Source organism: Thunnus thynnus, chromosome 10, assembly GCF_963924715.1.
Source record: "Thunnus thynnus chromosome 10, fThuThy2.1, whole genome shotgun sequence".
NCBI classification, from domain to species: domain Eukaryota; kingdom Metazoa; phylum Chordata; class Actinopteri; order Scombriformes; family Scombridae; genus Thunnus; species Thunnus thynnus.
The window spans coordinates 23,669,699-23,682,870 of record NC_089526.1 but is presented as its reverse complement, the minus strand read 5'-3'; the positions used below and the strand labels follow the sequence as shown (position 1 = coordinate 23,682,870).

The following is a 13,172-nucleotide window of genomic DNA, read 5'->3' as shown; positions in this document are numbered from 1 at the left end:
TGGACACTTGTTTTTATTACAACACGCCTGTCATAATTGTTTTCTTTACTGAGGTAGAGGTTTATTACTAATATTATTATTATTGTTAAATGTACTGCATAGGCATTAACATGTTTTAGCAAGGGATAGCACTTGTATAGCTTTAGAATGCAGAAATTTGCAGAAAGTAGTTTTGAATGCATTTTATTGAAGGAAACAACAAACAGTTATGAACTTTTTCATAGTGATATATTATTATATACTATACAATTATGAATTCAACTACAAAATACTAGACTTCTTGGATTTTCTGAACCATTGCCCCCTGCACAAACAACAATAATAAATAAGAATAAAACAGGATAACAGATACAAAAAAATTACGTGAGCGTAAATCAATCCACTCTAAATAGCACATGTAGGACAGTATGCAAGTGTGTGTGCATGGACTTTGCAGATGTATTTCTCACATGTGCAGCACATAGTATTTGTTTTACAGTCTTTCTTTGGGGGGCAGATTTGGCATATCCTCCTTTTGCCTGCCCCAGCTGCAGCCTCAGGTGGATTCAGCCCCCTGAACAGCTTTTACAAGCGCTGCAGAGGCTGCTGTGCTGGGGAGGTGCTTATTTGAATGTGTGAGGTTACAAGGACTTTTCCCAGCTGCTCCAGGAACACTCTCCTCTTGTTCCGCTTATCAGGCATCCAGGTAGGGTTGATCTTGTTCCATATCACAAAGACATTGTGTGAGGACACATCAATGATATTATGGAAGATGACCAGGGGACCACATTCTTGTCCCTCTTTGGGAGGAAAGAAACTAGAGTGGTGGTAGGGTGAAGGAAAGCATGTTGGGAGGAGTGCAGGGGGGAGCTCAGGCTTGGTCTTTCTAACTGTATGAACCATGGTGATCTTCCTCTACAGGAGCTGCTGGCTGAGTTCATAAGAGGTGAAAAAATTGTCACACGTGACATTGTGTCCCCTCAGTCCATCTGTCACATCTGGGCTTGCTGGGCATGTACTCCCAGAAAGGACAGTGACAAAAAGAGATAACTATCAGTAATTAGTATCAGTGTCACAGAAAACAATCACATAAAGCAATGATATTACAGCAAAACAGTGAAAATCACTTACATTACAGATATGAAAATAAAATTTACTGCTGAATGGAACCGGTTGCTCATCTACTGTTACTTCAGGCCTGGGGGTTGTAGAGGTATGGCAGACGCTCCACCCACTTCTCCCAGACCTCTCTTATGGCCGCCAGTTTGTCTTTCACACGTCTTGCAGGTCTTGACTCGCGGTTATCAAATCGCAGCATTCTTGAGAAAGTGTGAAAGACTTTCAGTGGTATCATGGCATGAAAAATCGCCCTTCCACTCTGCATCCCAGAGACTAGATGTGGCCTGGCCTTGGGACCTATACACACCCGCTAAGATTAGCGGCCCTGTGTAGACACGCAGGTCAATCTCATCCATCCTTTTCCAGTTGTTTCAATATTTACAGAAACCCTCCAAATTTGTCATCTCCAGGATGATTTTTTTCAACGGCTGGTGTGATGAACATGTAGGATGTTGAGGTGATGTCCCGGGGTCGTCCTTATGACATTTTGTGCTGCCTACCTGCCCTGGTTGTCATAAGGTGACATATTTTTTCTTCATCTGAAGATGATGCATCATGCTCTGGGTTGTTTTCTTCCCCATCTTCTTCTTCAAATACCTCCTCCTTTTCTAAATCACTGTTCTCTTGTTCCTCCTGGACATCTGAAAAAATCAGATGTATGACCTGTTGGGCACTGAAACATGCACTCATGGCTTCAGCAAAGAGAGAACTGGGGATATTGTCATCTGCAGCACCTTTATAGCCTCTGACTGCATTCCCCGTGTGTGTGTGTTTGTTTGTGTGTGTGTTTGTAGTGTGTAAATGATTTTGTAACTGCCTAAGACAATCTTTGTACCCTGGTGATGTACGGCTTTCATGGAAACATGAAGAAAGGCAAGGTTTCGCTTTTTCTAATGTCGGGGTCACTCTAGGAAAAGTCATTAAATTTCAAGTTGAAAAAAGATAATTTTGGGGGTTTTCTCTGCTGTTAAAAGTAGCGCTGGGTCATTTTCGAACCTTAATACAACACAAGGGTTAAATGTTTATTGATGTCTCCAGGCATCAGTGACTCTTTGTTAAGAAATTAGTTTTGCTAAATTACAGAAACTAACTTTGCATTATGAGACTAAGCTGATTAAATGACGGCTCCTACAAAAATACTTAAAGGTCAAAAGAATAATAAGGTAGCAGAAAAAGTGATTTACCAAATTAGATTTTCGTCTTGAAAGCAATCCTGCAAGCATTTGCGTAAGTGTGTATATAGTATTACATCAAATCACTGGTGTCGTTCCGAGCCAGCAAACAGATTTCTGTTTATAGTAGTCAGGCACATTAATCTCCTAAAATTGCTCTTTCGTTCAACACAAGCTTCCAGATTCAAAGTTCAACATGTTTCTTCATGGTTGCTGGTTTCAACAGGTATTTAGTATTTCACACTGAAACATCGTATGTGTCTTAACCAACTGAGCTAAGATTGTATGAAAAAGAAAATGTGAAAGTTTAATTATTAATATTTTACCTATAATTAATAAAAAAAATATATTTTGTTCTTCCATCAGGCCATCTATTTAACAGTAGAAAATAATTTGTTGTCTCAGTAGCACCATTGGCAATGTGAACGGTGATTTAATCAAGTGTGCTGAGGCATATAACACTAATCCCTCTATCCATTCACTCTTCCATTGATAATCTTATTTCCGCTCCTTTCTCTCTGTCGTGCAGAGGTAGATTGCGGCCACCCAGGTACACCTCCCCATGTAGTGATGATTGGAGAGAAGTTTACCTTTGGCTCCACAGTGCGCTACTCCTGCTCTGGAGACCGCCAGCTCGTAGGAGACTCATCACTCACCTGTCAGCTCAATGGACACTGGAGTGGCCCGCTGCCCCACTGCTCAGGTACACACACACACTCACACAAATATATTCTTGCATACACAAGCATGCCTGCACACATTCACACAATAAAACATGAGTCTCTCTCTTTCCCTCTTCCTCTATGTCACTTTTACTAACATCATGTTAGGAACTGGTAGTTGTTTGCTAACATTTACTGCATTTTAATTTAACTCAGTCTGTGCTTCCCACATGAGATGTAAAAAGGAGAGCGTGTGTGTTTAAAGGTTTGGTTCACCCAAATTACAAAACATAAACAAGACATATTTTCTCACTTGCTTCTTGTGGTATCTAGCCACCCAGATAGTTTGGGATTTATTTGCCCAGCCTTTGAGATATCTATGTCTGAGATTACTGACATCGCCCCAGTACTACAGAGTTTAATGGAATTCCAATTGTGGTGCTCACAGCATTAAAAAAATTACTTTTAAAAAATTCATCAGCAAGAAACAATGTCTCCAATACTCCACAGAGTACACTGTCAATAGTTTTCATTGGAACTATTCCTTTAATAATAAGTAGTTCCAATGAAACTTGTTCATAGCAATGTTTGTAGATAATACAGACTAACCAGGACACTATTTCCGGAAAGACAAGTGTTGAATTTTTTAAAATGTAATTTCTCGAACAAAATTCCATTCAACCCCACTGTATTAGAGTACCAGAACTGTTAAAAACAAATGCCTCAAAATCTGGGCAAATGAAACCACAGTTATCTGTAAAGCTAGATAACGCTAGAGGTAAGTGAGAATTGTCAGGAGAATATTCAAAACACACCCGCAACATGAACACCGCACCGCAGTGGTGCAGTGCCTGGGAGTCCTGGCATTAATAGGATATTTGGATAACGCTGTGTGAAGTTCAGAGAAAAAGCAGCATAGGATAGTTATCAGCTGTCTGAGCCAATTTACTACCCTGAAACCAGACCCCTGTGGAGCTCTTACAGAATTTTTAAACGGTACCTATGTGCCAAAATATTAGGTCATTATGGTCCACGAATTCCCCATCGACCTAAAGCATTTCACATTTCAGAACAGGTACTCTTGTGATTTTTCTGATGTGTCTGCATTTAGCTGATGAATGCTTAGAAAGTACGCTGATGGTGGACCAGTGCCAAGTAACCCAAACAATAACCTTTTACCATCATTCCTCTTCGATTCAGTTATAGGGAGTCATGACTTCACACTTACGCCACGTGGAAGCAAATGTTGTTTCCTGCATGTATTAATCAAGTTAGATATCACTCTTGACAATACCTAAATGCAAAGAGAAGTGTTTGTATCCTGTGTTCAGGACATTTAGTTGCAAACACTCCTCTTGACATTTTCTGAAAACCTGAAAAAAAGAGTGCCTTATAGTATGTGTCTTTAGAACTACAAACTTCCCCCCTTAATCCCCATCTGTGCTCTTCCCTCCCATCACACTTGAGCATTCCTGACCATTTAAGTGGATTCTCTTTACTGAATGTTCACTTGGTTTGTTCAACTCACTGAGCCAGAAGTAATGTTTGTAAGCAGACTTGTATGACTGTTTTTTTTGCTTCTTCTTTAAATAGAAGTGCAAACTCCCTACTCACCTTCAACATTTTGTATTTACTCAGACAGTGGAAAAGTAGAGAGGCGGTGAGGAAGCCTCCCAGGATAATAAGGAGATGCACATGATTGCAGAAGCTTAAATCTGTCTCACAGTCAGTTTCTATAAAGTTTTTTGTTCTTAGTATTGCTAAATGGAGGAAGCAACACAGAGGTGTGGTAGGGTGGTTGTTTGTTTGCACCTGCACAATTATCTGCTGCGTACAGCCTAATAGCTGTTTTTAGGTATGAAATTATAGCAATAAAATCTAATAAAGCTTGTAATTCTAATGCTTTTGGTTAGTATTCCAAGCAGTGTTGAGAGGTTTCGTTTTTCTACTTTATCAACTAGTCTTTAAAAGCAATTTTCCATCTGTTATTGAGATGATTTGATCAGCATCCTTATGACAAATGAGCCACTTGGAAAGCGATGATCTGCAAATTTGTATTATATTTCATTTCATTGCCCACTTTCATCACTGTGTATCACCACCATGAGCTCTGCTGCCTATGTTTGTCTGAAGAAACCCGGCAAATATACTCTGCTTTGATCTGAGCAAAAACCATTTAAACCAAACTAGAATCAGTGAATTTAATTTAAATTCTCCCAAACGTAATCAGCATCAACTCATCACATGAGAAGTGAGATAAGTAAAGCCAACATGAATCTGTTCCCAAGTATTTAAATTGTCAAAGAGCAATTGCTGTTTAGAGAGTAAACCCCTGTGGAGGAATTTCTGGAGCAGAATAGGAGTCCCGGGTCAGTGACCAGAGGATTTAATCATTATAAATGATGCTGTGACTTATCGAGCTAAAGAAAAGGGATGTGATGAGGTGAGCCTTAGCAGATAATATGAATAATATGAATATGAATCAGGATAAAAATGCAACTTTAATTTCTTTTCACTGATACAGAAGCACTCCTGGCAGATACTAATAGAAAAATAGATGACACTGGATTTATATAAACACTGAAGGGGCATTAGGGGCATTTTCTTATTTTATTTTGAACTGATTGTAATTCATAAAGGTAGAATATTTACATGTATAATTGACAGAACATAGAAACAAAGTCGAAGTATTGAGAAAATTGTGACATTTTTGACTCAGGTAATATTGATATTGATTATAGACGATGATCATTAGCATGTAAATGCATTGTCCTCACATTGTCACACCGGATTATACTGCATCAGTGCTTCTAATTAACAATGAAATGAGCAACTTGTACTGGAAAAAAGAGACCTTTGTAGATCATTTGTTCATTAGTAAGAGGCTTGATGAATTCAGACCCATGGTAATACACATCTGTTACAGCTGTAGTAAAAATCAGAAGGAACTAAAGTCGTGATAAAGCAAATGCCTGGAGAGTGTTAAATTAGTGCAAATGTACATTTTAGCACCTAGTTTTCATGAGCACATTAGCAAAAACTTATGAAGTGATGCAATTAGTACTGCAGTGTTACCAAGATAAATGAGCTATCTGGAAAGTGTTAATGTATATTTTAGATGTTTTTTCAAACATTCCCTGTTTAATGTCCCATCACTTAGTCTAAGCCTCTCTTTGATGTTTTCCAATAATCTTAAAAGTTTATTTGCAGAAAGGTTGCAGCATAGTCTTTTAGCTTTATCTGCGTGTCTAGAAATCATTAAAATGGAGCATTGCAATTTTCAGAGAGTGTAGATCAGCAATAGCAACAAAATAATTTGAGCTGTGAATTCTTCAGAAGTCCAGAAACAGTTCTCATCCATGCATCCATCCATGCATCTACTGTATCCTTCCTCTCATCTGTTCTCCCCTGTTAATTAGAAAGAGCGAGCTTAAAACTGCTTGCCAAGTCATTCCCCTTTTGTCCTCGACTGTTGCATGGCTGAGTTGAGGGCCTTATTATTTCCTCACAAAGGGAGCCCGGTGAATGGACATTAACTCAGATTCAAACCAAATCCACCACCATCCCAATTAGTGAGATTATAGCTGTCATAGTGCACGCCTAGCTGGGCTGCCCCACCTAACCGAAGGAGACTAATGAAGTACCGACAGCTGCTGTGAGACATGCACACACGTATGTATGCTCGCACAAACGGACATGCACACACCAAGGCGACAAATGAGTACGCATACTTACATGCACTCACAGAAACAAGTGCATGCGAGACGCATAAAAAACTCACATGCATCAAGTGCATTCTCTAACAGACACACACATGCATGTAGTACAGTGGAAGACATGTATGCACACACACACCCATTTGCTAACCACTGCCACACACAAACATATCATCTCCAGCTGTGAGACCTTGAACCGACGAATCCGAGTCGTGCACATGCGAGCCGTGGGATGTGCATAGAAGATATAAGCTTGATGTTTGTGCAGTAAGGCTTTGTCAACAAGTCCAGTAATAGTGCAGCTGTTTACTGCACTGTATACAGAGAGCAGCAGCCAACACGCAGAGAATGATACACAGGGTGTGTGCACAGCTCAAAGAAAAGGATCTCAAAGCCAATAAAGCACAGACTTCCCACAAAGAGACAACATGTACTGAACCGTACAGACGAGCACAACAGGAGATTAGATATCATACAAACAGTACTCTTATCTATCTATCTATCTATCTATCTATCTATCTATCTATCTATCTATCTATCTATCTATCTATCTGTCTATCTGTCTATCAGTCTGTCTGTCTGATTTTTCTCGTCTCTTTCCTCCACTGGTTTCATTTCTCTGGGAGAGCGGAAGCAGCAGCAGTGAAAGTGGTGGTTGGTGTTATGTGTGTTATGTGCTTTTTTTCTTTTGCACTGAGGGTGTCCCTAGTGAATACAAAACCAAAAACCGTCCCACCCCCTAGACTCCATTCTGACTCACACACACCACTCAGCTTGGCTTGCTGTTCATCACAACATGAAATGTTCAGTAGTCATTGCACCGCCCTGACTCCATACCTGTCATCTCTCTCTCATTTCTTATGTTTGAAAAAGAGAACATGTCCCATTTTTTTTTACCCACCGGAGACAACCCTAATGGGGACATGGAAGGAGAATTAATGAGATGCAGCATCTCTTTTTATCTGAGTTAATTCATAGATGTGCAAGACAGGTGGTGAAAGACACTGAAAGTACAGTATGTTCTTCCATAGGACAAGAGGCAGGAGAAATGATTCAGGATAATGAAAATGCATTTAGCTTTAGAGGTCAAACTGTATTCATCATTTCTCATAACCACAGCTGGTTGCCTTTTATTGTAATTCTGGCCCTGCTGTTTTTATGGACAGAAAGCTCCTAGTGTCAAAGCAGTGAAAAGTATTGGTCCTCCAGGTTGTTGGCTTGGTGACAACTATTCATTGGTGCATTGTGTGTTTTATACCTGCTTCTTGGAGGACTCAAAAGATACACTTTGAGTCTAAGTCCTCGCAGTATTGTCTCTCTGCTTGACATAGAGGAACACTGTGTTATAATTCACAACCACACCAACATGAAAGGGTTCATCTGTGAACACACACATAGACGGTGGATGGCATCTTCTGTTTCTTTGTTTTCATTCCTCCTTGTTTTGTTATCTCCCATTGCAGGCGACTCGGCGGGGACCTGTGGAGATCCTGGCACACCTGCCCATGCTAGCAGGGAGGCAGGGAACTTCAAAGTGCGCAGCAAAGTGCGCTTCACCTGCGCAGTGGGACATACACTCTACGGCTCAGCAGAGAGGATCTGCTTCCCCAACGGGACCTGGTCGGGCAGACAGCCGTTCTGCAAACGTAAGGGAGATTTCTGCAATGTCTCTGTCATGTTGTGTATTAAACAGTAGGAGAGGAGAGCGTAGGAGTCTTAACAAGAGGTAACACACACATTCACTCACAAGCGGATACACATTTAAACTCAGTTTAAAATTTACAGTTTAACAGAGAGATGTGTGGTTACAGTAGGGCTGGGTATTGAAACACAATACTTTTTGTCTACTGATTGAAAAGAGACCATAACACCAAGTATTAAACTGTCAAGTACTGAAAGCTGGTGCTGAAAGCTTAGTCAGCTTCTTAGTCTTTATTACTGATTCTTTTTGTTGTTATTTTTTTATAGTTTTAGACTGTATTTTATTTCAGCAAAGTCCTTGTATGGCTGCATTGTGACAAGACAATTTGTCTTGTTTGCAATGCTGTAATTAATGTGTTCTCTGTGATGTGACAGCATCATCTACATATTATTTTAAATACCTGGAGATGCTACATTTTTTGTAATAAATTCCATTCTCACTATAAGTTAATGAATGTTTTAAGTGAATTAAATTTGAAAAGGGGTTTTGAAAAAAAAAAACATTTATACTCTACAAGGTAAGTTTCCAAAAAGCCGATTGTTTGAATATCGGTAACAAAACTGGTTATCATACTAACCCTGGCATTGAAAACTATCCCAGTCCTATTTTACACACACAAACATTGTATGCAATTCATGGGCTGCATGCAAATGTAAATGCGCACACTGTGTATACATAGGTGCTCAAAGGCATCCACACCTACACACACAAATGATTGCAAACGCTCAGAAACACTACAGTACTGCACCAGATGGATAAGTATCTCTCTGCTGCAGTCTGGTAGTTTCTGCCAGCACATGGTACTGTGACTAGCTTCCAGATTGCAACCAAAAAAATAATTAATTCTAGACACCTAAAGCCAAGTTCCTTTTGGATTGTGATAAATGAATCATTGTGGATTTTGAAGATATTAGTTCACAGAACGCCCGCTCTACATCTTGCATAAATTACCCCCAGGGGTCAACCGGATATTGAGGCAAATATCTGACTGCTTCTGCTCTCCTCTACTGTCCGCCAGCTTGGCACAGTGCCAGTGTCATTTTTAATATGATACTGTAGGCCAATGCACCAGGCCCTCTGAACTACTCTCTGTGTATCTGCCTTTCATTCATTCTCTCTTGTTTGTCCCTCTTTTTCTGTCTGTCTCTCTTTCTCCCCTTTTCTCTCTCTTCTCCCTTGATTTCTCTCTGTCTTAATCTCATTGTCTGGCTGTCTCTCCATCCATGTCCACTTCTCCATCTGTCCCTCCTCCGTGTCTCACTCTCTCTATTGCTCAGCTTCCTCCCTTCTCCCCCTTAACTCTTCATCTTTCCTACCTTTTTATCTCTCCATCTCCCAGCTGAACTCCTGATTTAAAGATTGTTTTAGCTGTCCCTTCCGCTCAGGAGGGAGGGGGCAGGAATTCACTGGAGCCTGAATGACTTTCGGTGCTGTCTGTCTGTGATCTAAAGCCCTGTCTACTGTTAAAGCCCGTCCATCTGTTATCCACAACCTTTTACAGTCTCTGAAAAACAGTCACTATGGATATTCAGCTTAATATCCATCTCACAATACCATCAAGGTCTGTCCTGCTCATCTATCATCATATCTGTCTCAAATTATTAAGAGAGGAAGCCAGAAAGACTACCGTACTTTATTTTGGCGTGCATGTGCATTTACAGTACAGTAATGTGAGGATGTTGGCACCTGGGGTGTTGGGGTATCTGCCTGAGTAATGCGTTTGCACCTCAGTGAATGTGCGTGCTTATATACACACATGTGGTAATTGAGAAATCACCACTGCACCTACAACACGTCCGTCTCCTACAAGAATCACTATTTCAGATTTTCCAGGCAATTAGGTGATTGAGAGAGCAAATCAGTTTCCTAATTAGACATGATTTGGAGCAGAAGAAAAACGCATGAAACAAACTCTGTCCTTCCCCCTTTTGGGTGACATAGACTGAAATTCTGGAAAGGACACAGAAAAAAAAGAGAACAGAAAAGCCATTTTTTCTTCCCCAATGATTGTACCAGGATTATTTTATCATAATATATCAATATAAGAATTCTACACCTGTAAAATCTAGTACTAAAAATGTTGTTATTGTTTAATTTTGAAGCCTGAGTCTTCAGACCATCATGCAAAATACTATATCTTCCTTTTTTAAGACTGAACTAAATGTCATTAACATGGATGTACTATGGGACTTGATAACACACAAACTGCACTTAATTTACCGATGACTCATCAATAACGTGATGGGGATTTGTGTACCACTGCACCAGCTCTGCTCATTAGTTTCTCATAATAAAGCTGTTATGCTGTATGGATTAATGGTTCTGTACTGGTTTGGGTCACAGCTTCTTCAAAAGAAAAACAATACTTTTTTGCATCCCCTGATGTGAGGCGCACACATATAATGGGGAATTGTGACACAAATCAATGATTTCTATTTTCCCATTTCAGACTGTTCCTCCTGAGTACTAATCAGACAGAGTCAAGAAACTACAAATATGAATCTGGTCAAAAGCACAACAACAATTAATTCATAAATAAATATTATTATTCACATAATACAGGAGGAATATATTTTTCACAACCCTTTAATCACCTTGAAACCTTCAAAAGTCATCTTGCAGCAACCATGGGGGCTCCCGACCCTCAGATTGTGAATCACTGATATGGAAAATAGAAAATCCATTACTATTTTACACCTTTGACCTTCACCTCCTTCTCTTTTCTTCCCTGTATTGCAGCGGTACAATGTGGGAACCCAGGTACACCTGCTCATGGCCGTATTTCCCGTGTGGATGGCACAACCTTCTCCCACTCCATCGTATATTCTTGTATGGAGGGCTATTTCCTCACTGGCTCGCCCACGCGCCAGTGTCTGGCCAATGGCACATGGTCTGGCACGACTCCAAACTGCACAAGTGAGTATTATATGCACAGAAACATAAAGGGAGAATGGAGTCATGTTTCTTGGTCTTTTGGAATACACTTAAAAGGCCACTCTGCTGCATAATGTTCATGTTATGAAATGAAAAGAAGAGCAATGCATTGTCTATTCACTGCCAAAGAAAATTCAGGCACAGTCCTAAATATAACAGTGCTATGAACAGTGCAATTCAATGCCTCTTGGTTGATCACATTTAGCTCAATCACACATCTGAATTGGCAGTCACAGAATTTGTTATAGTCACTTTCAGAGGTAGAATAGGAGGAAAAAAAGTAAAAATAGGATTAGGGAGATTAGGCACCCCCATGGGTGTCGTGGGTACACCCACAATGAATTAAGTCCCATCCTGGTTGTGAGCCTCTGCTGACCAAGTACGCGGTCAGGTGTGTCATTCACACACTATAGTCGACTGAATCGCTTATTGCTCTGTAGTCTGTGTGATGCTCTGTGAACAATAAAATGGAACTGAAGATTATTACGCTCCCTATTTCTGCCAAAAGGAGGCGCTCCAAGTGATCAACAGTGGTGCTAAAATACAGTATAAGATTTCAAACAGCACATAAATCTCTCTGAGCCTCCTCTCCCTGGGAAGCGTCAAAACTGTCAGGTGTTTTTTTTTATTGTCTGGATCTCAGCAAATGAGCCTTGCAGTAATTAAGAAGTATGCCAATCTATATTCAATTTGCACCAGGATGACTATCAAACAAAATTACACATTGTTCTTCTTTCTGGAAATCACAATATTCTCTCTTCCTCATTCTTTTGCTCGTTATTGAATCACAAGAAAAGATGAATGGTATGGGCATAATTTTCAATTTTGGAATGAAATGAGTCTCTGGAGAGATAAACACAGGGAGGGAGAGGGAGAGAAAGATTGAAAATTGGATTGAATAATAATGATCAAACATTCAGAAAGGCAAAATAGCTCTCTTTCCCCTTTTCCCACTTCCTAGCTTGCTCATCACCAAACTTATTATAGTTATCCTTCTGTATGCTATCACTTCATATTACGTTTCAGTGGTCACCTCAAGAACATCAATACTTACGATGCCAAGATTGGCCCAGTGTGCCTTCATTAAGGAGGCAATCATTTTCACGGTTCATGGGTAATCGATCATGTAGGTTACCAGATCAAAGTCACACAACATTCTCAAGGGGAGAAAGAAAAGTTCATCTTTTATTTTATTATTTTTTTACTCTCTTGGTGGTTGATAAATGAAATTTATAGAGCATGTTGAGGAATTAGCGAATTAGCTGAAGTGCACTGGGAAAGAGACTTGCTCAGTGAACTGTAAATTAAAGCCATAAAGCACTTTATGAAATAAACAGTAAACACTAATTATTCTGGGAGACTATTTGCCTTATAACATGCCCTGATCCTGTTGATATATCTCTAGTGTTTTAGTGTCCTCCTCTGTCTCTCCTCTATTCCTTTTCTCCCTCCCCTAGCTTAAACACCAACACTGTGGTATTTTCCTAGTGACGTGGGGTAAGGGAGTGTGGGGTTGGAGGTTGAGATTAAATATAGACTTCAAGGCAACATGCACATCGGTGTGTTTAGAAGCCATGATATAGCTTTCTGTGGTAACCCGCTTTCTTAAATGTCATGTAAATGAGCAATCCAGCTTCATTAAGCATAGCAGTGAGTTCTTGAATTGAAGATAACGAATCCAAAGATTGACTTTAACTGAAATCAAAATACATAAGACCAGATAAGTAATTTTACATGTGCAGGAAAGATGATGTGCTCTCTCGCTCCCAACCTGTGCTCTGGTTCTGCCAACTGTTGTCCAATACTATTACATCAAAAAGCAAAAAAAAACTCCAGAATATAGGATCATATGTCACCAACACAACTAAAACATGTCAGCATGGTACTG

At 39.9% G+C, this 13,172-nt stretch overlaps 1 protein-coding gene across 6 annotated transcripts in view; it reads left to right on the top strand.

Annotated features, from left to right (window-relative positions):
- The window catches only part of LOC137191775 (CUB and sushi domain-containing protein 3-like), a 234,512-nt gene that overhangs the window by 174,631 nt on the left and 46,709 nt on the right, over nt 1–13,172 (top strand). For all 6 annotated transcript variants that reach the window (XM_067602161.1, XM_067602159.1, XM_067602160.1 and 3 more), the window contains 3 exons: nt 2,800–2,973; nt 8,112–8,294; nt 11,090–11,266. In XM_067602161.1, the coding sequence (XP_067458262.1) occupies nt 2,800–2,973; nt 8,112–8,294; nt 11,090–11,266 (534 nt within the window). The remainder of the gene's footprint in view (nt 1–2,799; nt 2,974–8,111; nt 8,295–11,089; nt 11,267–13,172) is intronic.